Genomic DNA, 26834 nt, shown 5'->3' on the forward strand with positions numbered 1-26834 from the left:
AGTGATGGAAGTTACTATTTGAAGGTAATAAAATTGGTAACTTGTGGGACTGAAGGAAGTTATTTCATCCATCTGCCATCTCTAAAGCACTTTTCATGGAAAACATCAGCCAAGGATACACGCAGTAAGTTAACAACAGGTATGCAGCTTCCTCTAGGTTTGCATTCTGACCCTGTCATGTGTCTGTCACCAAATGGCAACTTTTAAAATAAGCTCTCACGATCAAGATGGTGATGCTAGAGAAATTGTCTAGTATAAACTGAATTTCATGTTTAAAAATGACCAGAAATGCTTTTTTAAAAATGAAGATGAAAGTGAAATGGAAAACTAGTGTAAAGAATGTGAAAATTTGGTTTCACTGAAATATTTTCATGGTTAAACACAATCATATGCCGTTTAGCATGTGTAAGTAGTAGTCTGTGTTTATGCGGCCAGTGCTTACAGCAGTAAAAATTATGCAAATACATGCATAAATTCTACGTTTCATTCAACACTCAAAAAACCCAAAGATTTCTTTGTTTTCCAGCCCCTGTGGGTAAGACACGGCCCGATAGAGGAAAGTCTTGGCTGGAGCGGTGCGCCAGCTGAGTGACCACCTCGCTGAGAATTTCCCAGGACGTTCCCAGAACGGCCAGGAGGGGGCGCGCGGTCACGGCTAACGGGCACGGGGCGGTTTCCCTCCATGCAGTGCGCAGCGAAGGCCGGCAGGGGGCGGGCGCACGCGTCTTCGACCAAAGGCGCCTCAGGGCAGGGCGGGCCGGGTTCCCGCCCCACGGCCTAGGGCGCTGCATCCGCAGTGAGAACCGCAGCTCCCTTTCCAAACGTTCCGTGTCTGAGGGAGCGACTGCGGAGGCTCTGGACCAGCCGCCGTGCGTAGGAAGCTTCCTCAGCTGGCTGAGCGCTGAGCGGGGAGGTTTGTGCGGCTTCCCCGGGACGCTTGCGTTTTCTGGGCTGTTCCCGGTGTTTTATTTACTTTCTTTAAGAATGTTTGAACAAGGCTTATTGACTGAAGTATCCGTTGGTTGAGGGCTTGACGACTCTAAATCAGAGCTGCAGTGGCTTGTTTCCTTGTTTCTGTACAGATTCGAGGATGTTTCTGGGGAGAAATCCCAGCACGGGCTCAGAGGAAGTGGAGATTCCCTTCAGTGGGACGTGAACACACTCAATACTCAGTATCAGGACCTTCGAGGAGAATGAGCTGGGGACCCGCCTTCCGAGTCATGTTGGAACCAGAACTCCAGGTAAAAAGCGAAAACTCACTCCAGTGCATACATGGTTTCACTAATTTTTAATGGCTCAAGTTTTCCAACAACAGCGTTGAAGTAGCTGAAAACTATGGAGAACCTGACATGTAAGTGTAATAAAACTTACGTTATTTTAAACTTAAATATTTAGTATATACCCAAAGCAGAATTCATTATAATTTTACTTTACTGTCTTTATTAAAACCAAGGTCACTAATAATGTTTTAAGAATATACTTGTTAGCTTGTCTCCTTTTCAGTTGAGAGACTTGCTGTGTTTTATAATTTCTCATGATCTATGACGATCTTAAATAATTTTGAATGATTTCAGCTTACTAAAGCCTCATTCACAGGACCCCACTGTTACTTATTGTTAATTAAATGATCACGCCCACATTACAATTGGTTAATATGGCACTAAGCAAAATCTGTGCATCAGTTTTAGAAGCAGCAGCATGATGGTGTTTTTAAATATGTGAACATTGATGCTTACCTTCATACATTTCCAATTTCTATGTTTTTCTTTTTTGCATATTTTCTTTTTTTTGTTAAATTTATTTATTTATATTTATTTTTGGCTGCGTTGGGTCTTCATTGCAGCGCGCGGACTTCTCATTATAGTGGCTTCTCTTGTTGTGGAGCATGGGTTCTAGGCATATGGGCTTCGGTAGCTGTGGCTCACAGGCTCTAGAGCGCAGGCTCAGTAGTTGTGGCACACGGGCTTAGTTGCTCCTAAGCATGTGGGATCTTCCTGGACCAGGGCTCGAACCCGTGTTCCCTGCATTGGCAGGCGAATTCTTAACCACTGCGCCACCGGGGAAGTCCCTCTTTTTTGCGTATTTTCTAATTCAGATATTATATTCATATGTCTTCCTACATTTTACATTCATCACCCATACATTCAAGGCTTGTTTCATTTGCTGTAAGAAAGGAGATAGGCCTTGTACTGAGCATGTGGCTTTATTTAATATCAGAATTGGTTTTTATATATCTTTATTAACTTTCAGCTGAGTTGAAAATATCATCCTGTAATGACAAGTTACATATATAATCTAATCTCATTGCATCAGGATGATTTGATTTCATCATAGTGTATTTCTTCATTTGATATTTTATGTGTATGTACTTATTGAATATATGTATATTAGACATGAGACTATCCCACCAGTTCATCGAATTTGAAAAAGGAGAGGTATTTTTTCTTCTTATATTCTCAATATTTTCCAGGTCTAACCTAACTTCCTAGTGGCATTTAAAATTCCTTTTGAATTTTATTACATAAATAAGGGCCATATCTCCATCCATCATTAGCTCTATGGTTAGGTGTATCAACAGTATAATAACCTATAATTCCTCTTAACTCAGAAACATTCTGAGCTTTCAGTATATTCTTATGATCTCCTAAGAAGTAAATTAGTTATTGCATGAAAATTATCAAAATCTAAGTCACTTAGATAAAATATTCTTTTATTCTTTGAATTGATTTTATCACTTGCTGGAAAACATCATCTAGTAAATTATGAGTTTGAATAATTCTTTTAAACCCTTCTGTTTTAGAAAAGACCATGGTGAAACACTGTATCTTTGGGGTAATCAATTCTGTTTATGTTCTATCAATGAGCCAAAGATGGCTCTGGTGTATTGGCGGGCTGGTACCCCCCGTTAGCTCAAAAGCCTCCTGGTGCTAAACTCAAATTTTTATACATTGAGTTTTTTAAAACATAGCCTCAGTAAGAGAGTCTTAGTCATTTACGTTGTTCCTGATTTTCATATCCCGTGAAACTGTGCCCAACATCTGCTAATTGTAGGTAAGTTCAACCCTGTAGCTCTGCAAGACCCCAAGCTACTGCTGCCCTTCTGAGTGCTCTGAGACTCCCAGCCTGGGTGCGCAGGGACCTAATTTAGGCACGTCAGCTTCCTCTCCAGTTCCCCTCTTCCGGGAGAGATGCCTGGTCGCCTTCTGCTTCTGGGTAGTAGCCATTGGAAGGTCTCCTGCTGTGATGGACTTGTCTTCACGCAAACCTTGTCAGAGTTGCCCACATGCAGCTTGTTGCATGCTACTGCCACCTCATGGTCACTTCTTCTCCTTCAGCCTGAAACCCCTCAAACTCACTGTACATTCTGCCAGTCTTTGAACATCTCTTTGAATTGGAAATATTTGATTATGTTTGTTACTGCTGAAAGGTATTCATGGGAACAAAATAAAAACAAGGATTATTCAGAACAACTGAGCCAGTCACAATGAATCACTTGGCTATTTGTTCCTTTTTTGAAAATGTTCAGCCATGGTGTGAAATACACTCTCTAAAATCTCAGTGTTGTCTACCATCCATGGTGACCAACTTTACAGAGACGCTTCAAAACCAGAAAACCACATAATTGTATAATACACAATATAATGTTGTATGCATATATGTATGTATGTATTATTATTATTATTATTTTTTTTTTGCGGTACGTGGGCCTCTCACTGTTGTGGCCTCTCCCGTTGTGGAGCACAGGCTCCGGACGCGCAGGCTCAGCGGCCATGGCTCACGGGCCCAGCCGCTCCGCGGCATGAACCCGTGTCCCCTGCATCGGCAGGCGGACTCTCAACCACTGCGCCACCAGGGAAGCCCCTATATATGTATTATTTTAACATAAAATAGGTAAAATGGATGTTTCTGTGAATTATATGTTATTGTGTAGTACTTGATCTAATGTATACATAATGGCAGCATAAATGCTAGTATTTAAATAAAACAAGGGTACAATAAGAGTAGTGTCAATTACTAGTTACTAACTAATAGTAGGAGTAAATATTCAGTCATATGTAAAAAGAGAAAACAATGATTATTAAAAACTTACTTTTATAATAGATTTATTTTTAAAATTTAAATTAAATAAAAAAAATTTTTTTTGGCCGCACCACATGGCATGTGGGATCTTAGTTCCCTGATCAGGGATCAAACCTGTGCCCCCTGCAGTGGAAGCGTGGAGTCCTAACCACTGGACTGTCAGGGAATTCCCTATAACAGGTTTAGATTTGCGAAAAAAAAAAATATTGTGAAGATAGTATTGAGAGTTTCCACATGCCTAAGACTCAGTTCGCCCTAATTGTGAATGTCATAACACTTGGTACATTGTCACAATTAATATCCAGAATTGATACAATATTATTAACTAAAGTCCACATTTTACTTAGATTTGCTTGGGTGGGTTTTAACTTTTTCTGTTCCAGGACCCAGCCCAGCTGGCACATTGTATTTAGTCATCATGTCTCCTTAGGCTCCACTTGGCTGTGACAGTTTCTCAGACTTGGCATATTTTTCATAATCTGGAAAGTTTTGAGGAGTATTGTTCATGTATTTTGTATAACAGTCCTAGTTTGTATATATCTTACGATATTTCAGATGTTTAGACTGGGGTTATTAGTTTTCTGGGGCAAGGAGGGGTGAAGATCAGGAGGCAAAATGTCATTCTTATCACTTCATCTCTAGGATGTTTACTTTCGAGATGACTTGTTGGTGTCGCCTTTAATCACCTGGCTGAGGCAGTGTTAGGCAGGTTTCTCCTCTGTCCATAGTGTACCTTCTCTTTGATTAAATCACTATATGCACATCATAAGGAGTGGGAAGTTATGTGTCTTGTCTTTGAGGACTGAGTATCTATGTAATTGTGCCGATTTTTTCTATATGGAAAACGTTTATTTCTCTCCATATGGACTCCTTGAAATTTCTTTTATGTTTTCAAGAATAGTGCAGTACTTCTTTATATGTTTTCTTGCTCAAATAGTTCCAGCTTTAGCCATTGGGTTCTCTTTCAGGTAGCTCCAGTGTCCTGCTTGTGCACCCCATCTTTGTTTTTTGTTGTTTTGTTTGTTGGTTTTTGAGAACTACCTTACTTCCTGGCACTAGGGAAAGTTGCTGTGCACTCACTTTGCATATCCTGCTTCAGTCTTAGTATCAGCCAGGTCTTCAAAGTGCCCTTGTTTCTCCTTTTGGAGAATGGTATTTAAAACCTAAATCAGGGAGTTCAGTGTGCTCATCACTACTAAGGTGTTCTTGATTCTTCGCCATCTCAGCAGACAGTGCAAAGAAGAGTGTGTCTATATACTAATCTATGTATATACACGTCACAACCACTATCTGTATGGAACAAGTTTAATACCTATGATGGCAAACATGAATTCATACAGATGACTCCACCTGTGACCTATTACTGTATGGATGATTCTAGCCTTTTCCATATAAGAGGGTGTGGAGACAAGGGAACCCTCTTACACTGTTGGTGGGAATTTAAACTGATACAGCCACTATGGAGAGCAGTATGGTAGTTCCTTAAAAAACTACAAATAGAACTACCATATGACCCAGCAATCCCACTCCTGGGCATACACTCAGAGAAAACCATTATTCAAAATGATACACGCACCCCAATATTCATTGCAGCACTATTTACAATAGCCAGGACATGGAAGCAACCTAAATGTCCATCGACAGAGGAATGGGTAAAGAAGATGTGGTACATGTATACAATGGAATATTACTCAGCCATAAACAGTGATGAAATTGTGTCATTTGCAGAGACGTGGATGGACCTAGAGACTGTCATACAAATTGAAGTTAGTCAGAAAGAGAAAAACAAATACTGTATATTAACACATATATGTGGAATCTAGAAAAATGGTATAGATGATCTTATTTGCAAAACAGAAATAGAGACACAGATGTAGAGAACAAATGTATGGATACCAAGGAGGAAATGGGGGGCCTGGGATGAATTGGGAGATTGGAATTCACATACATACACTACTATTTATAAAACAGATAACTAATAAGAACCTATAGTATAGCACAGGGAACTTTACTCAGTGGTCTGTGGTGACCTAAATGGGAAGGAAATCCAGAAAAGAGGGGATATATGTATATGTATGGCTGATTCACTTTGCTGTACAGCAGAAACAGACACAGCAGTGTAAAGCAACTATACTCCAATAAAAATAAATAAATAAAAGTTTAATTTGAAAAATGAACCAAATTACATTTGCAGTATAAAGCCAAAAAGTGGGGATTGGTCAAGCCTTACCCTGAGCTTTCAGTTCAAGGAGAGAGATATTTAGGATTTCCCAGGTATCTCGTCTTGTCCATATAATTTCTTATATGCCCTTCATTCTTACGGAACCTGCAGTTTTATGGGGAAAGAAACTTGAATGCATATAATACAACAGTAAACTCACTGAGAACATAGTGAAAAGATGCCTAGTTCCTTTGTTCTCCATTTCTTCATGCTTAAGTGTCTACAAAGAGTCTTGTCATTCAGGGCAGGTCTAAAATATATTAATAGAAAATTTGAGGTAAATTTCACAGTAAAAATAAGTTTGACTCCGTAAGTCATGCATACAGTGAATGGTAGACCCACAAACAGTGTTTCTTGGGCAGCTTTCAAGGGGCAAAAATCCTAGCTTTCAAATGAGGTAACTTTGTATCTTCCCCAAATTCTACTTTAAAGACTTGATTTTACCGTACATTTACTTAGATCTTTCTAACTAGCTCTATGAGAGAAATTTGATGCACATTTTTTTTTTCCAGTGAAAGAAAACTATCTTCTGAGTCATGCATGTAGTGAATTCTTTTTTTTTTTTGCAGTACACGGACCTCTCACTGTTGTGGCCTCTCCCGTTGCGGAGCACAGGCTCCGGACGTGCAGACTCAGCGGCCATGGCTCACGGGCCCAGCCGCTCCGTGGCATGTGGGATCTTCCCGGACCGGGGCACGAACCCGTGTCCCCTGCATCGGCAGGTGGACTCTCAACCACTGCGCCACCAGGGAAGCCCATGTAGTGAATTCTTTAACAGAGTTGTAGCACTAGGTTTTCTAAGTCTCCGTTGACCTGAAAAAGCCTCACTTTTCAGCTGGGAAAATCTGTACCTTCTTTTCTGGTTAGAGGGAAAGTCTTGTTTCTCCATTAGATAAATAGTTGTTTGCGGTAAGCTGCTTAAAAATAATTGTATGGTTTTTCTGGAAAGCTTTTTTACTCAGAGTTTCATGCATACAGTGAATGTTAGGCCCAGAACACCAGTGTTTCCAAGATGGCTTTGAAGCTCAAAATCTTAGCTTTCAAACCAGGTAAGGATGTATCTTCCCCAGTTTTGCATTAAAGATTTGACTGAACCATATATTTATGTAGATGTTTCTTATAAGCTACTTACTTAGCTTTTAGAGAAATAATCCATGGCATTTTTGGAGTTATAACCCTCAAAAATTGTTTGTTTAAATTGAGGATTCCCTTTATCTTGAAAAAGTCACCCCAAATATGTAAATTTCAATTTGAAAATCACATGTGTTCAAAGTCTCTGTCTCTTGTCAATTTTGTGGCATCTTTGTAGTTTCTTGGGAACTCTGTAGAATGTTGCAAAGTTTTTTTGTTTGTTTTTTTTTTTGTTGCAGAGTTTTTAAGGACAGGGGGCTTAGAAGTGAGGGTGAGAAGGGCAACTGGGATGGGAAAGAAAATAGGAGAACTTCAAATTATCTGTACTTTTTATTCATTCTTTAAAATTATTTTTGATATTTGTATGATGCACATAAATACATATGTATAATTTATAAATAAATAAACATGTATTAGGGGAGTGAGTTAAAAATATTTTACTGAGGGGTGTATATATTTAGTCGGGATACCACTACCTTAGGGAATCACTGCACTGCTGAATGACTTTATTAACTTGAGAATAATATATTATAACTTGAAAACAAAACAAATGAACACACAAACAAAACAGAAACAGACTGATAGATACAGAGAACAAACTGGTGGTTGCCAGAGGGGATGAGTGTTGGTGAGGGATGAAAAAAACAGGTGAACAGAATTATAGGTACAAACTTCCAGATATAAAATAAATAAGTCACAGGGATGTAATGTACAGATAGGAGATGTAGTCAAAATATTGTAACAACTTTGGTGATTATGTTAACTGGTCTTATTATGTTGATCATTTTATCATTTTTTTCATCTTATCATTTTTTAAAATTAATAATTTATTTACTTGGCTGCGTTGGGTCTTCGTTGCTGCGCGTGGGCTTTCTCTAGATGCGGCGAGCAGGAGCTACTCTTTGTTGCGGTGCGCAGGCTTCTCATCGCAGTGGCTTCTTGTTGCAGAGCACGGGCTCTAGGCACGCGGGCTCAGTATTTGTGACTTGCAGGCTCTAGAGCACAGGCTCAGTAGTTGTAGAACATGGGCTTAGTTGCTCTGCGGCATGTGGGATCTTCCCGGCTCAGGGTTCGAACCTGTGTCCCCTGCATTGGCAGGTGGATTCTTAACCACTGCACCACCGGGGAAATCCTGATTGCTTAATAATGTATAAAAATATCAGTTCACTGTTGTAAACCTGAAACTAATACAATATTGTGTGTTAATTACAAATCAATAATAAAATAAAATAAAATATCCACCAGAATGTGAATATACTGTGATATACTCATCTCCCGGAGTCCACTAAAATTCACCAGAGTTTTATGTTTGTCCTAGTCAAGAAACATAGTCTGCTAATCAAATAGCAACACTTTTTACGAATCTGGATTTATCACTGTTGAAGGGAATATCATTTTTTTTTTTTTTTTTTTTTTCTTTTTGCGGTATGTGGGCCTCTCACTGTTGTGGCCTCTCCCGTTGCGGAGCACAGGCTCCGGATGCGCAGGCCCAGCGGCCATGGCTCACGGGCCCAGCCGCTCCGCGGCATATGGGATCCTCCCAGACCGGGGCACGAACCCGTATCCCCTGCATCGGCAGGCGGACTCCTAACCACTGCGCCACCAGGGAGGCCCGGGAATATCATTTTTAACTGACACATTCCAAAATTTTTTTTTGTATTTGAAGATTATTTATTTACATCTTTATTGCTTTGCAATGTTGTGTTAGTTTCTGATGTACAACAAAGTGAATCAGCTATATGTATACATATATCCCCATATCCCCTCCCTCTTGAGCCTCCTTCCCACCCTCCCCAAAATTTTAAATCTAGCAGATTGATCATTCTGACACTTTAAGTGTTACCTTTATCCTATAGTGAGAATGATTTTGATCACATCTCCTTACTCAATGCCCATCGTATGATCTCTTTACCTTCTCCAGGCTCTGGAATGAGTGATGTTGGGAACCCATACTTTTAGGGAAAATCTATGACTTACTTACCCAAAGTACAGAATCTACCTTTCTTCCCTTCACTCCATCTCCTTCTCCATTTGGCTTGTATATAGAAATCACAATATTAAGCCAGTACCTTTCAGATTGACTTACTGTAACTACAGGCATACTCATTTTATTGTTTCACTTTATTGTGCTTCACAGATATTGTGGTTTTTACAAATTGATGGGTTTGGGCAACCCTGCGTTGTTAGATGATGGTTAGCATTTTTTAGAAATAAAGTATTTTTAAATTAAGGTATGTACTTTTTGAAGGATCTTTTGCTACTGCACACAATAGATTACAGTATAGTGTAAGCATAACTTTTATATGCGCTGGGAAACTGAGAAAATTTTTTTATATACACTAGGAAACTGAAAAAAATTTGTGAGACTCACTTTATTGCAATATTCGCTTTATTGCAGTGGTCTGGAACTGAACCTGCAATATCTCAAAGATGTGCCTGCACAAGGAAATCACGGACTCTTGTTTTTTCATGATGAGATAAAAATAGACTACCTCATCCTTCCTGTCTTTGTCTAGTTAAAGCCTTTAAGATGCCCCAGTAACCTTCAGAACCAAGAAGTAATGATTGTCAAGTCCCTGTGACCCAGTATATGTTGTGCATAACGTCCCTGGAAATCATTAGCTCTAGAGAATCCACAGACTAACTAATTTGTGTATGTGTTCATGGCATAAGTTGCCCCTGGATTGCTGCAATTATCTGTAGATAGAAGGAGGGACTTAGCCTGAAAAAGGATAGTCACCTCACTTGCATTCAATATTATTTCAACATCAGGTTTAAGTTGTGAAATGTCAGAGGGGGTGGTCATTATATCACATGATAAAAAGTTTAGACTTTATCTGGACAGTAATGAGCTCAGTGAACAATTTATTTCTAAATGATTACCTTGGTAACCGAGTGGTAAATGTATTAAAGGAGAATTTGAGAAATGCTTAGAAGAAGAATTCCTTCTTCTTGGAACCTGGTAACTTAGTGACTAAGTAAGGCAGATAGGGTTAAGGGCAAGGAGGCACAGAAGTATGATGTCTAGGTGTTTGATTAAGTAAACTGGGAGAGGTGGTTGTAAGACTCGGAGAGGAATAAGTTTGGAGGCAGGAACACAGAATTCAACTGTGGTCATGTTAATTTATCTACGCTGTCTATGAAATACTGAGGTTAGTGTATATTTAGTAATCAGCTGGATAGTTAAGTTTGAACTCTGGGGGAAGTAAAGATTTTTAATGTGGTTAGGAAATTATTGAGAGAGAAAGAGGGAATAAATGGAATGAGAGAAACTGTTGGGTGTGCATGAGTCCTTGGAGAGCAACAATTCTTTAATAGAATAAAGAGGAAGAGAATCCTATAATCAATATTGAGAAAGAAGACTCAGAAAAGGCAGGATGTGATAACGGAAAGGTAGAAGAGAGCAATGAAAGGGCTGATTAACATTGCTGTTTAATTTTAGCTACCCTTAATTAAAACTTCAGTCCACCAAAAGAGCCAGTCTGCCTACAAAAGGAGAGAGAGAGGGGAGGAGTGAGCAGGGCGGGGGCATTTGCTCAGAAGAGCAGGTATATTTTCAGACTCTAAGATCCAGCTTTTTGATGGAGTCATCACTTTTTTCAGTCATTCTTCTCTACTCACCCATGGGCACCATTCTATCGTCCACGTCCCTCCAGGGCCCAGGTACTCTGAAAAGAAGAGGGTCCTGGGAGAAGAGAAACCGAGACCCCTGGGGCTGTGAGCGGGATATAGAGCCTGTCTGTCCCACAATGGGTTTGGGAGCTCCAGATGTCCCAGCAAGCCCCGCAGAAGGTATGAGAGGATGTGATATCTGAAACGGGTAATGCAGAAAGGGCCCTGCAGAGGGCTGGGCTGATAGAATCTCTGCCATGTTTTGATGCTACTATCTCCCCACACAGTTACCAGGACAGTTGAGTCAGGAGAGGATTATAGAGAACTCATACCAGCTCTTAAATGCCCCAGACCAGAAGTGACTTGTGTCACTTCCACCTGCAGTTCCTTGTCCAAAAGTGGAATTCAATAGCCTCACCCTGACTACAGAAGAAGCTTGGACATAAGGGAGACGTGCACATGGAATCTTTAGAGAATTCTACTGTCTCTGAGGCACAAAGGGATAATAAACTCGCTCAGTGTCCCAGAGCTGGTAACAGATAAAAGCTAGACTGAAACCCAGGCTGCCCAGCCCCAGAGCCTGTCTTCTTGACCACAATGCTGATATTACATTTCCACACTGGAGATCTACTGAGATCCAGAGGGCACCTTGTGCACTGTTCCTCTGTCCTCATTCTTTTCTCAAAAGTGGCTGCCTCTTCTTCTTGAGTAACAGGGTGTTTTGTACTTCATAATCTTTAGCTTACTATGGCCAGTCAACGAGCCCTGCCTTCTTGCTCCTCTTCATAAAATAAGAGTCTATCCTGAGCAAGGATTCACCGTGAATGCATCGGCCAGAAGGAGCAAGACCCACCCCTCAGAAGCCAGGCTTACCCCTCAGCCCTAGCAGGGGTGTTCTAGCTGTCTCCAGCAGTCTTTGGTGGTGGCTTTGAGCAGAGGTAATTTTCTCCCTGGTTCAAAGGAGGTTGGGAGGCAAAAGGGGCTGGGAAAGTTGCACCAGGATACTAGACATCCCCCATCCCCTTACAACTCCCCAACAAGGCTCTAGAAGAAAACGAACAGTACAAGCCACTATTTGTGACAATCTGGACTTATCCAGTGCAACATCAATGTCAACCCAGTGTCTACATGCCTGGCTGGGCCAGGCACGCTGCAGACTTTACCTTGTGCGAACCTTTCAAAGATCCCGTGGGACAAATCTTATTAACAACCACCCACTCCTCCACTTTTCAGATGAGAAGACAAAAGTTCGAAGAGGTAAATGGCTTGCCATGGGCCATCTTATAAGTGTCTGTGCCAGCATTTAAGCTCAAGACTTCGGGATTCCAAAGACCCCGCATCTTGCCAGTACACCACACTGCTTCTCTTAGAATCCCGCGTTAGTAAAAACAGCCAACGTTGATTATGCCAAGCACTGTGCTATGTACGTTTCATGAATTATTTCATCTAATACTAACAATAACAACAACAAAGAGCAACTGTAGGAAATAGGTGTCACCGTTAGCACTCCCATCTCATAGATACGGAAACTGAAGTGTAGAAAAAGGAGGTCCATGAAAGTCAAAGAGAGCGTAAGCGGCAGACCTAACGCTTAAACCCAAATCTCTCTGCCTCGGATCACAGGCTTTAACTACTAGGCAACGCTGCCACCTGGAGACCTGGGACTGGGAGAGGGGAGCAGGTTAGCTACAGAGAACTTGTGAAAGTGCTCCATTTGGCTTTATCTGTTCATTCACACTGCAAGGCCTCCCTACCATAATTGGAGATTACGTTATATAGTTTTTCTAACTGATTTTCTCTCCATGAGGGCTTGTGATTGTTTTCTGACCTGTTATACGTGAGCATCTCCTCCCCCTTGTGAATTATTCAATTCCTGCCAAGTTCTCCAGCCCAGCTGTGGCCAGGAACCAAGTTCTGTTGTGTGCACAGAGACAACTGAACTTCTGATCAGAGAGAACTGAACCGCAAAGTCCCCATCCAAGAGCTAACCCCAGTGTTTCCTAAACAGTACCAGGTAAGATGGAGGTGAATGACAGCTTCTTTGGCGGGGGGCGGGGGGGGTGTTGTGTTTATATGTGTGTGTTTATCTGCCACAGGGCAGTAAAGTATATACTCAACTTAAAATCTGAAGACCCAATTTCAAATTCTGGCAGTGCCACTTATAGACCTTGAGCATGTCTCTTAACTTCTCTGACACTTCTTTTCCTTTACTGCAAAATGAGGATGGTGATATCGAGAGAGAGGACTGAATGGGAATATACATGTGATATGCCTAGCACCGTGGCTGGCACATGGGTGATTGACTTAATGTTAGACAGCTCTGAATGTGGTGGGCTGTGGGAGGAGGGTACCGAGAGGGGTAGAAAAGACCCAGAAGTTAGACACTGGAAAGAAAACTCCATTATGCAGAAGTTTGTTCACAGTATATAAGGTGAATGCCTTTTATAAAAAATATCTTTTTAATATCTAACATGGAAGGGGTTGGCCTCAGAATTTTCTGGGAGTTAGAGGCACCTCAACATGTATTGAGCCCTTATTCTGTGTCAGACTCAGTGCTGGCATAGTGATTTATATTGACTATTGTGCTAATCCTTGTGGAAGCCAGATAGTGGGTATTACTACTATGCCCTCAAGTTTGGAGACATGAATGGTGGTCAAGATCACTCAGCTGGTACCCAGTGGAGCCAAAACTGGCTCTGTAACTCTAGGATCCCCTATAACACGCTAAGGATGTTGCCTCATAAAATAAACAGCTTTTCAGTCCAAATGCTTGTGAAATCAAAGCTCTGTTGCAAGAACTCATCAAGGCACTGTGTACCAGTCATATGGGATTAGAGTCCATCTGATGACCTCGTTTTAACTTAATTACCTCTTTAAAGATTCTATCTCCAAATACAATCACATTCTGAGGTACTGAGGGTTAGCACTTCAACATACGAATTTTGAGGGGACACAATTCAGCCCATAATAAAGGATTAATTAATTTCCTCATTATTTCTCTTGGTGTTGTTTTGGTTTTTAGCCACTTATTAAGGGGTTGTTTGCACTGTCCTTGAGTATTTTAAGGACAATCCTACAGTGATGTAAACACCTGTGTATAAAAATAGAAACTGAGTCTGCTTTCTTGCTCTCCATGAGCTCATGCCTGTGGAGAGAGGTATGTGTTGGAAAAAATAGCAGGAAAAGCAGGTTTTAGAACTAGCTCTGCTACTAAACTTGCCTTGAAACCTTGGGGAAATCCCTGTCCCTCTTGGGATGTTGGCCTAGAATGGGGGTTTTAAGCTCAAATGTCGACAAGAGCTGGATAGGTACAGTAAGTGCAGAAGCAAGTAGCTGTAACAACATAGGGAGTAGTGGAAACCCTGTTGAATTGGACAACATTCCATTTAATTTTCAGCTCCAACCAGTTGGTGCCAGGTTGAAATAAAGGCCCAGTGTTGCCAGGCCTTCTGAGTTTTTAAGAGAAATCTTCAACTCACATCTTAAATGAAATGTCCCAAATTTTAAATATTGGCAATTCAAATTTTTTCCTCCAAAGGATGAGGGTCAAACGTCTGGGCCAGCTGATTATCTTAGGGTCTTTCTTCCCTTAAGTGCTCTGATAAAGCAAAAGACAGTACGATTGATTGACAGGCACTAAAAAGGAAGGGGACATACTTTAGTTCATGTGGTCTAAGGATCCACACAGACAAGGAAACTCTAAGGGATGAAGTTTTCACATATCTGTCCTGTTTTCTGCAGACAGTAACAGAGTTCTGAGGGCAACATCAAAATTAATTGGGGTTAGGTTATTAGGAGTCTAAACAGGTTGAAAATAAATTGAGTCAAGTTTTATTGATCTTTTATGGGTCTATTGTCAAACAGTATTATCTTATTGCTGAAACGGGGAGGAGGCTTAATTGTTTGCCATGATGAAGTGCTTGAACCTCAGAGCTATTTGTGAAGTGGCTTTCTTCTCGTAGAACAGAAGTTCTTGCTTAAGCCAATTTTCACAATCAAACTTCAAGAAGCATCCTAATAAATGAGCGTTCTGCTCCCATGTGAGAAGCATTTGTTGGGATCTGGAGTGGCAAAGAAACTTTATTTCATAGGTCAAGTGAGGGATCGGTAATAGCTACCTGGAATGCTGTCCTGGGGAAAACCCCGAGGCCAGATCCCAGTCCAGTAAGGAAGCTGTTGTGATATTAGCCTCCTCTGTCCTGAGTGTGGTGGTGCATATTTGTCAATATTCTTAGAGTCTCAAGTGACAGAAACCCAGTCTCAGGCAGGAAAAACTGTTGGCTCATAGAATTCAGGACAGGATATTACCAAGAGAGGGGCAGAGATGCAGACGGGCCTCAGGAACAATAGTTCTGAGCCAGAGACTTGCATGCCTCTGAGATACTCTCTGCCCCTTATTTCCATGTCTCTGAAATCTTCCATATTTTCTTCACTCAGGCAGAGAAGTTATCTTCACATGACAGAAATGATAGCCACTGACAGTTTCCAAAGTGTGCATTTCATGGCTTCCACCAAGGAGAGACTGCCTTATATACCCTTTGGTAACAAGCACACACACACAAGTTTTGGAGAGGCATTATGATTAGCCCAGTTTGGATTTAAAAATCATGGGAAATGACTGCTCAGCTCTGGACCACTCAACTTTGAACAGGGGGTGGAATCATCTAAGAATATGTTAGTTTCCATGAGAACCATACATTTGGGCTCGGTGGGAAGAGAGGTCTCTAGAGCAAGGATAACATGAGGTACAGGACTTTCAAAATGCTGAGTTTCTACCAGAAAGGGGATGACCACATGGCTGCAAAAAAAGAGAAGGAGAAGACCCTCAGAAATATGTGCCAACCTTATCTGGTAGCTATAGCCCCATCCCATCATATTTTGCCTCATCTGGGAAGAGAATCCCCACCTAAATCGGTAAGTTGTGCCTTCCAAATTCCAGTGAGCTGAAACAAAGTTATCACTCTAGCAGTTAACCAGGAAAGTGCCTTCATTTTGTGGAAGAAATTCCTGCTCCGATGACCAACCTATTTAGCCATCTCCTCCCAAGGCAGGTGGTGGCCTGAGAATTCTGTGCCTGCTTCCTGAGGACTGCTCCACCATGCAACGGCTGATGAAGTTCCGGGTCCTCTGGGGCATCCACAAATCCCGCTTTGGCTTCCACCTTGCCCCTCAGCAGCTGCGCTGCCTGTCTTTTTCGGGAGCTGGAGCCCCAAGATGGAATGACTATGATACACCTGAGGAATTTAACTTTGCAAGTGATGTACTGGACTACTGGACTCAAATGGAGAAGGTAAGGAGACACCCATGATGGGGGGTGAGAACAGGATTGACCTCTTGCTCCTAGTAGGTTGAGGGGCACAGAACTAAGAATGGCTTCTGGCTAAGCTTACAAGTATCATGAAAAGCTTATGTTTTGGGCTTCAATTCTCAGCCTGGACACTTAGTCAATTCTCTGAGCCCCAGTGGTTTTATCCATGAAATGGGGATAATCTCATTTAAGAAACAAGACAGCAGGTGAAAGTATCTGGTACACAGTCAGGTAATTGTGACCAAGTGTCAAGTTCTAATCACAGGTCAGCAAGTTGATGTTGGTCTGAATTCTCACCTTCAGCTACTGGAACTGTGAGTCTAACTAGAATTCATCTCATCACACTTGGGCTTGACTTCAGGCTACACTGAGAGGGAGGGTACAGGCAACCTGACTGTGCACATGAACATCTGACCATGTAACAAAATCATGTGATCTATCTTCCTATGAGGATGGCAAGTACATCTGGAGTCTTCCCTATCAACTACCTACTTGAGCGTGTGGCTTTAGGGTGTGTCCAGAGAAACCTGTCCCTGTGGTCTCTGCAGAAAAATACACGTCCTTGGTTTGTCTTTTACCAAGAGACAGACCAAGAGAGGAGCAGTGGTGACACTAGGAGTTGGGGTAGACAGTGGGTGGTGTTCCAGCTACTAAGTCCCAGCTGGTAATGTCCACATTGTGAAAACCCACTCAACACTGTCTTTGTACAGAAGAAAGAATTCACCTGAGATGGAGTCAGAGAGTTGATGTATTTTTAATTTCCCATGAACATACATTCATATGTTAATACTCAAAGCTTACATGCCTTTCATAGGGACTTTTTTTCCTACCTCCATCTTTTTCCTTTTTCTGAATTTTCCTACTAACTCCAAGGAAAATAGAGCCCTCAGTTATGAAGAACCTTTTTTTAATGTGCCATATCAAGCACTTTGCCCTTATTATTCTGATTAGATGGACACTTTAATTATCCCCATTTTCCAGCTGAGGAAACTGAGGTTCCAAGGGTTCAAATAACCTACAGAATTCACATACCTAATAAGTGAAGGAGCAGGATTTGGGTTCAGGCTGTCTGATTCTATAATCCACTATTTAACCTGGTCTCACAATCTGATGATGTCTAAACATCTCTGCCTTCAGTCTACAAACTGACTTTCATCACTGCCCAGACCAAAACTCTGGTTAGACCTTTTGAATCATGAGAAATGGCTGGAGAGGCCATCATTTTTTTTCTGCATTTATCTTCATAAAGTCCTTATTAGTTCACATATCAACCCCTGGAGATTATCACCCTGTAAATATTTGCCCAGGGAATGCCCCGTATTTGTTGGGTCATTGTCAATTCCTACATATCTCCAAACTTCTCCTACCCCCAGCATCTCCACCCCATTTACATTCATTCTCACAACAGTTCTGATCTGTCTGTTTCTACTTTTCCAACTGCCTTGATCATGATCAGTGTCTCTCTAGTGATGTATGGTGTCTGACACCTAGCAATCCCTCAGTACACCTTTGTGGAATACATTAATTTTGAAACTTGCCTTATGAGCACTGTAGGGATTGATGTTGCTCCCATGGAAGACCTTCTAGAGGGCATGCCACCATAGTCCACTCTGGCTTTCTGGGCCTCCCCTTACAACTTAAGAAGCATCATTCAGAAATTGATCCGTAGCCTAATCAACAACACAATCCAAACCATAACAAATAGAATTTATTTTGACTCAATTTTCAACACGTTTTACTTATTAAAAATGTTAAGTTAGAAATCCAACATTTTAATGTAATTTCTTTTTTAGCATAAGCCAGGCAACATAGGTTCAGGGTGGAAAATATAGTCACTCATTCAGGCCACCAATTTATAACCCCTGACTATCCTTGGGAATTAAACCCTATATTACTCTAGGCTCCAAGGATACTGCACTCCAACTGATTCATGGAGCAGCCTCTCAAATCTATTCATGAGAGGTCACGTTCATGTCCAATATCATTCATTCTGTCTCTTTGATACTACATTCATTCATTCAGTTGGGATTTAATGAGTACCTAACATGTGCCAAACACTATTCTAGATAAGATAGGGATAGAAAACTAAACAACGTACAATGCTCCATCTTTCCTTTTCTGATAGTGATTCTCCACTTCATGTCTCAGGAGAGATGAGTACAGCATCTGTGACATTGACTTCTGTTTGGGCAAAAATCATGACAGAAGCAAATTCTTCTTACCACCTTCTGATGTGATTTAGTAATAAATATTGCTCAGTAAGTATAGTGAAATATCTATTAACCACAGAGCTTAAGAAAGCAACAGCTGAATGTCATTGCCACATAATGTCTGGCTCTTTGTCCTATAATATTTTCCCAAAGAAATTAATTTAAGTGATGACAAATTTTCTAAATTTCTTAATATACAATAGTCATGTTTGCCTACATTTTTTTTTCTGAACCAATAAGTCTGTGTTTCATGGCTCTTGAATTTATTTCTATGTGCCAGTCCCCACACAGCAAGGAAAGAAGAATGCTTTTATAGAGAGGAAAAGGAAGTTGGGAGGGCTATCATAAACAAAGAGTCCATGGCTTAAGCTGAGTCCTTGCCAGGAAATAAGAAGATTCTTTCTTCTTCCTTTTGGGCTCTGCTATCATTACAGCATGTGAGAGTTTCCCTGGCTGGTCTCCTAACTATTTAATTGAGGTTCTGTTTATTAATTTTTTTTAACAACACAAAACATTCATTCCTATATGGCAGCAATCAGTAGAGCTGAATGGTTGTTGCCTCCTTGGGAGATGCATGGCTCTCCAGTTTACCCCTGAGGAACCTGGCCAACTTACCTCATTTGTTACTTGCTTGGTCTCTACAGGCTCTGAGTTTGCAACCTCTGGAATAAAAACAAGATTATCTCAACTTATCTAAATATTAATGGCGTAATACACGTTATTTCCAATTTAAACAATAAAAAAAGTTTTAACATCCAGAACTTTAATCTGCTTTGGTAAATTTGTTAAAGGTCTGTGTATCAATCAGTTAGTTAATCCATGTGAAACTGATACTTCATGACTGTGTTTCCTAGTTTGACATATTATACTACACAGTGATCATTTGATGAGGCTGTAAGGATTATACTCATTTCTTATCAATGACAATTTACAGAAGGATAACATGGCACTTACCATTTTAAATTATATTTAAACCACATTCTTTGTAAGTTAAATTACAATCAATCTGACATGTAACCATATTTAAAATAAATAGTTTGGGAATAATCTACATACAGAAAATTTAATTACTGCCAAGTTTAGAAAAATAAATCATAAGTTTTACCTAAAGAGATAAGTCTGATCTTATCTTTAGATTTTTTATTGAAGTATGTTGACTTACAATATTATATTAGTTTCAGGTGTACAACATAGGTGATTTAATACTTTTATACATTACAAAATGATCACCATAATAAAGCTAGTTACTACCTGTCACCATAAAAACTATTGCTTTTTATGTTATTGACTATATTCTCTATGCTATACATTACATCCCTGTGACTCATTTATTTTATAGCTAAAACTTTGTGCCTCTTAATCCCCTTCAAGTATTTCATTTCTCCCCACTCTGGCAACTACCAGTTTGTTTTCTGTATCTATGAGTCTCTTTATGTTTTGTTATTTTTTGTTCATTTACTTGTATATTTTAGATTCCATATGTAAGTGAAATCATATGGTATTTGCTTTTTCTGTCTGACTATCACAAGACCCACTAGTTCCATCTATTTTGTCACAGTTGTCAAGATTTCATTACTTTTTTATGGCTGAGTAATATTCCACATATGTGGAATGAATATATATATAAAATCCATTCATCTATGGATGGGCACTTAGGTGGGTCCCATATTTTGGCTATTGTTAATAGTGTTGCAATGCATATATCTTTTCAAATTAGTGTTTTTGTTTTCTTCAGATAAACACTCAGAAATGGAATTGCTGGATTGCATAGTAGTTCTTTTTAATTTTTTGAGGAACCTCCATACTGTTTTCCATAGTGACTGCACCAATTTACATTCCCACCAACAGTGCATGAGGGTTCCCTTTTCTCCACATCCTTGCCAACACTTGATATTTGTTGTCTTTTCAATAATAGCCATTCTGACAGGTGTGGGTTGATATTTCATTGTGGTTTCGATTTGCATTTCCTTGATGATTACTGATGTAGAGCATCTTTTTATCTATCTATTGTCCATCTGTATGCCTTCTTTGGAAAAATGTCTATTCAGGTCCTCTGCCCATTTTTTAATCGAGTTGTTTGCTTTTTTGCCCTTGAGTTGTATGAGCTCTTTATATACTTTGGATATTAACCCTTTTCAGATATATCTTTGGCAAATATCTTTTCCCATTCAGTAGACTGCCTATATGTTTTGTTAAAGGCTTCTTTCACTGTGCAAAAGGTTTTTATTTTGATGTAGTCCCATTTGTTTACTTTTGCTTTTGTTGCCCTTAGCCTAAGGATACAGATTCAAATAAATACTACTTAGATCAGTGTCAAAGACCATACTGCTCTATGTTTTCTTCTGGGAATTTTATAGTTTTTAGGCCTTATATTTAAGTCTTAGTTCTATGCTGAGTTTATTTTTGTATATAGCGTGAGATTCTGTTGCACATAGCTGTCCAGTTTTCCAAAACCATTAATTGAAAAGATTGTCTTTTCTGCATTGTATAGTCTTAACTTTTTTGCTGTAGTTTAATTGACCAAGTAAGTGTGGGTTTGTTTCTGGACTCTATTCTGTTACATTGATTTTGTCTGTGTTTGTGCCAGTGCTATATTGTTTTGATTACTATAGCTTTGTAGTATAGTTTGAAATCAGGGAGCATGATGCTTCCAGCTTTGTTTTTTTTTCTCAAGATAGTTTTGACTAATTGGGGTCTTACCGTGTAAATTTTAGAATTATTTTTTCAAGTTCTGTGAAAAATGTCATTGATGTTTTGATAGGAATTGCATTAAATCTATAGATTTCCCTCAGAGTCTGGTCATTTTAACAATGTTAATTTTTCCAATCCATGTTTTTGTTGTCATCAGTTTCTTTCATCAGTGTGTCAGTTTTCGGGATACAAGCTTTTTACCTCTTTGGTTAGAATTATTCCTAGGTGTTTTATTCTTTTTGATGCAATTGTAAATGGGATTGTTTTCTTAATTTTTCTTTCTGATACTTAATTGTTAGTGTATAGAAATGCAACAGAACCCATACAGTTCAAACCTGTGTTGTTCAAGGGTCAACTGTATTTGCTTTATGTATTAGGTGCTCTTATGTTGGCTGCATATATATTTACAATTGTTATATCTTCTTGTAGGCTTGATTCCTTTATCATTATGAAATGTCCTTCTTTGTCTCCTGTTACTCTCTTTGTTTTTTTTTTATCTTTATTTTTAAATTTTTATTTTATTTATTTTAGGCTGTGTTGTGTCTTCGTTGCTGCACACGAGCTTTCTCTAGTTGTGGCGAGTGGGAGCTACTATTCATTGCGGTGCGCGGGCTTCTCATTGTGGTGTCTTCTCTTGTTGTGGAGCAAGGGCTCTAGGCATGTGGGCTTCAGTATTTGTGGTGCGTAGGCTCAGTAGTTGCGGCTCACGGGCTTTAGAGTGCAGGCTCAGTAGTTGTGGTGCCCGGGCTTAGTTGCTCCGTGGCATGTGGGATCTTCCAGCACCAGGGCTCAAACCTGTGTCCGCTGGACTGGCAGGCAGATTCTTAACCACTGTGCCACCAGGGAAGCCCCGCTCTTTGTTTTAAAGTCTATTTTGTCTGATATATGTATTGTCTTGCCAGCTTTTTTTTTTTACTTCCATTTATATGGAATACTTTTTTCCATCCCCCAACTTTTTCAGTCTGTGTGTGACTTTAGATCTGAAGTGAGCCTCTTGTAGGCAGAATATAATGGGTCTTGTTTTTTTTTAATCCATTTAGCTACTCTATGTCTTGATTGGAATACTAATCCATTTATATTTAAAGTAATTATTGCTAAGTATGTAGTTATTGCCATTTTGTTGTTTTCTGATTGTTTTTGTAGTTCCTTTTTTGTTCCTTTCTTCTTTTTTTCCTCTCTTCCCTTGTGATTTGATGACCATGTTTAGTATTATGCTTGAATTTCTTTCACTTTTCAGTGTGTGTACCTATTATAGGGTTTTGGTTTGTGGTTATCATGACATATATATATATATATATATATATATTTTTTTTTTTTTTTAAGTTGATGATCTCTTAAGGTCAAATGCATTCTAACCACCCTACATTTTTACTGTTCCTCCCCATGTTTGTTTTTTTTTTTTTTTTTGCGGTATGTGGGCCTCTCACTGTTGTGGCCTCCCCCGTTGCGGAGCACAGGCTCCGGACGCGCAGGCTCAGCGGCCATGGCTCACGGGCCCAGCCGCTCCGCGGCATATGGGATCCTCCCAGACCGGGGCACGAACCCGTATCCCCTGCATCGGCAGGCGGACTCTCAACCACTTGCGCCACCAGGGAGGCCCATGTTTGTTGTTTTTGATGACATATTTTACATATTTTTCTTTTGCATATCCATTAACTACTTATTGTGGGTATAGATGATTTTATTACTTTTGCTTTTTAACATTCCTACATAAGCGGTTCCTTATCTTGGAGAAGTGGCCTCATGTAGGAGATGTCCTATGGACCCAGCAGCACACTCCCCTCTGGTTACCAGAGTTATATGCTCTAGGGTTGAATGCTCTAGGGTTCCCTCCTCTATGGGCTATGTGAGCCCTTCTGTTGTGGCATGGCCAACTACCATGGGTGCACTGGTAGTCAAGGCTGGCCCCCAGACTGGTTGGCTGACATTTCCTGTCTCATGTAGTGGTTGCCAGCCTGTGGCCAGGGATGGTTCCTGATGTGGCTGGCCATGTGGCCTGGGATGTTCCAGGGCTGACCTTGGCCCACTGATGGATGAAGCTGGATCCTGGGATAGCTGGCCATGGGGACTGGGGCACCTGGAGCTGGGGTTGGCCCACCAATGATTGGGGTCATCTTTAGATTTAATTTAACCCTGAAATTCCTTATTATTCCTTCTTTATATTGCAGTGTTGTTGTTTTTTTATTTATTCATTCAATACATATTTAACAAACATTTACCATGTACCAGGTACTCTTCTAAGTGCTTTGATAAAGAATTTAAAAGTTATCACTAGTTTTTTGTTGTTGTTTTATTGAGATATAATTGAAATATAATTATCACTGTTTTCCTAAAAAAACAAAACCCAGCAGTTTTTCAGGTCAAACTCTTAATACACTAGCATGCATATCAAAATATTTAGACATAAATTCTGGGGTTTTCATTGCAGAAAAGCTTTTGGTAATGGATTTAACTTTTTTTTTAATAGATAGGCGGTTTTAAGATTTCTATTCATCAACTTTGGAAAGTTAACTTTTTTTAGCAATTTGTTTATTTCATTCAAAATGTCATAAAGTTATTTTTTGACATAAAGTTATTAATATTTTCATTATTGCTATTTTAATGTCTGTAAGATTTATAACAATGTACACTTTTTTATTCTTGATATTTTTAATATGTTTATTCTGTTTTTTCTTGATAACTCTTCCTAAGAGTTAACCAATTTTTTTTTTTTTTTTTTTTCTTTTTGCGGTATGTGGGCCTCTCACTGTTGTGGCCTCTCCCGTTGCGGAGCACAGGCTCCGGATGCGCAGGCCCAGCGGCCATGGCTCACGGGCCCAGCCGCTCCGCAGCATATGGGATCCTCCCAGACCGGGGCACGAACCCGTATCCCCTGCATTGGCAGGCGGACTCCCAACCACTTGCGCCACCAGGGAGGCCCCAAGAGTTAACCAATTTTATAAATCTTTCCAAAACCAGTTTTGGTTTTACTGATATTCTCTCTTGTGTATTTGCTCTCCATTTGATTGATGCCTACTATTATCTTTATTATTTCTTTCCTTGTACATTCCTTTGACTTAATTTGCTATTCTTTTTCCAGCTTCTTGAGATGGAAGTTTATGTCCTTACTTTTAAGCCTTCCTTCTTTTGCAATATCTGCATTAAAAGTATAAATTTCCCACTAAGCACTCCTTTTAGGTACATTATACAGATTTTGATATGTCATATTTTATTATCATTAAGTTCAAAATATTTTTTATTTGTCTTTTGATTCTTCTCTGGCCCATAGATTACATAGAAATGTATCGGTTAGTTTCCTGATAGTTGAGGTGGGTTTCTCATTGTCTTCTTGTTAATGACTTCTAGCTTAATTCCACTGTGGTCAAAAAGTATACTCTGACTTTTGAAATTTCTGGAGGTTAGTAAACATTCCACATGCAATGGAAGAGAATGTGAGTTATATCATTGTTGGGGAAAGTGTTTTATCTATGTCAATTAGGATTTAAATTCTATGAAATCTATCATATTCTATCATTAATTTACAGAAATTATAGAAATTCTACTTGTATTTCATTTTAATTAAAAATGAAGCAAGCCCTTTCTGTAGGCAATAAATTCTTATGTGTTTTAACATTCAGAAAGAATCATCTCAATCATCAATCACATGATTAATTGATCTACTTTCCCATTTTCCTTCTTTGAAGTATATTTTAACTAGAGATTAACAAGGAGTAGCTATGTAGGTTTTTATTTATTTAAATCAACTGTTTTGATCTATAATTTACCTAGAATACAATTCACACATTTTATGTGAAAGTTTACTAAGTTTTAGAACATTTCTACCACCTCAAAAATTTCCTTTTGTCCTTTCCTAGTCAATACCCCCCCCATCCCCACCCTGAGCCCTAGGTAGACACTAATTTGCTGTCACTAGCCATTATATTTCTCTTTCCTAGGGTTTCATAGAAATGGAATAATATAAGATGCACTCTTTTGTGTCTGGTTTCTTTTACTCAGGATGTTTTTGAGATTCATTCATACTGTTTTGTGTATTACTTCTTCATTCCTTTTTATTGCTGAGTTAGTGTTTTATTTTTTAGATCTATTTCTCAATTTCCATTGGCTTCAAACTTCACTGCATAAAATTTTAAATCTCATATCCAGTTTAAAGGTTGTGTTTTATCTTCTTGAAAACATGCTATCCTAATATTACATTATCAGATTAATTCTGAGCCCCCCAAACCGTAAATCCTTAAGCAATATCTTCTTCAAGTTGCAAGAGTTAAGAGTCTAAACTTTTGTCTGAATTAAAACAATTGTTTTTACCTTGATACCCCAAACTTTCTGTCATTTTGTAAACTCATACAGAAATATTATATAATCTGTTCCCCTTATATAGACAGTGCACAACTAGTCATTTATACTTGCTAACATTCCTTAATCTGTTGAATATTTTTTTTCATAACACTGATTTTTCCATAGATATGAATATATGTATATACATATATCTGTGTGTGTGTATGTATGTATATATGTATATAAGTTTTATCTCAGGTGAGACACACTCTTTTGTTCCAGTCATATGAGGCAAAGATGGTAGGATCATGTTTGCACATATGTGGGAAATAATTTCTGGAAGATTATACACCAAACAGTTATCAGTGTTGACCTCAGGGAGTGACAATGTGATAAGAAATTTGAAAAAATTTTTCTGTTCATAAGAAATTTTTCTGTTAGTAAGATTGTGCGTTGCCTGAACTTTTACTCTGAACATGCTTTGTTGGGGGAATTAAGAAACTTAAAAATATTGTTTTACTTGGGGAAAATAAAAGACTTGATTTAAACAAGAAAATGGAGCTTCCCTGGTGGCGCAGTGGTTGAGAGTCCATCTGCTGATGCAGAGGACACGAGTTTGTGCCCCTGTCTGGGAAGATCCCACGTGCCATGGAGTGGCTAGTCCTGTGAGCCATGGCCGCTGAGCCTGCGCGTCTGGAGCCTGTGCTCCACAACGGGAGAGGCCACAACAGTGAGAGGCCCGCATACTGCAAAAAAAAAAAAAAACCAAACAAGAAAATGAAAATTGTCCATAAACATTTAAAACTGTTTACATACATTTGTATATGTATGTCTTGTTCACCATTGTATCCTTTTGGTCTAAGAACACTGCCTAAGAAATAATGAGAACTTAGCAAATATATATTGAATGAATGAATGGATACTATTATATAAGTTTGGATTTAATGTAAATGTGGTTTTGCTTTTCTAAATTGATATTGTATTATAAGATTTTTATTGCAAAAATATTCTGAAAGTTTTTTTTATTGCTTTTATCATATTCCATCACATGGAAGTAACAATTCTGTCGACAGCATATAGTTGAATTCTGGGTTTTTTATCCACTTTGCCAATCTAGTTCTTTTGATTGGGGAATTTCATTCACTTACCTTTAAAGCAATTACTGATAAACTTACTAAAAAAAAAAAGATGACTTACTATAGCCATATTGTTAATTGATTGCTTGATGTCACAGCTTCTGTGTCCTTCAGTTCATCCCTTACTGCCTTCCTCTGTATTTAGTTGATTTTTTGTAATGATATGTTTT

The 26834-nt window shown here is 39.3% G+C and overlaps 1 protein-coding gene and 1 long non-coding RNA gene across 3 annotated transcripts in view; both read left to right on the forward strand.

Moving 5' to 3' along the window:
* Positions 1-738: 738 nt before the first annotated feature.
* Positions 739-10651, forward strand: LOC132476368 (uncharacterized). The gene is made up of 3 exons (XR_009530133.1): positions 739-913; positions 1083-1241; positions 9831-10651. It is a non-coding gene; the product is annotated as an uncharacterized LOC132476368 (long non-coding RNA).
* A 5476-nt stretch (positions 10652-16127) lies between these two features.
* LOC132503700 (acyl-coenzyme A synthetase ACSM1, mitochondrial-like) overlaps positions 16128-26834 on the forward strand; it is a 37989-nt gene continuing 27282 nt past the window's right edge. The window contains exon 1 of one of the 2 annotated variants that reach the window (XM_060120395.1): positions 16128-16334. In XM_060120395.1, the coding sequence (XP_059976378.1) occupies positions 16143-16334 (192 nt within the window). In that variant the 5' untranslated portion in view covers positions 16128-16142. The remainder of the gene's footprint in view (positions 16335-26834) is intronic. The other variant, XM_060120394.1, reaches the window with a different exon arrangement.

The sequence above is a fragment of the Mesoplodon densirostris genome, chromosome 16 (genome assembly GCF_025265405.1).
Source record: "Mesoplodon densirostris isolate mMesDen1 chromosome 16, mMesDen1 primary haplotype, whole genome shotgun sequence".
Taxonomy (NCBI): Eukaryota; Metazoa; Chordata; class Mammalia; order Artiodactyla; family Ziphiidae; genus Mesoplodon; species Mesoplodon densirostris.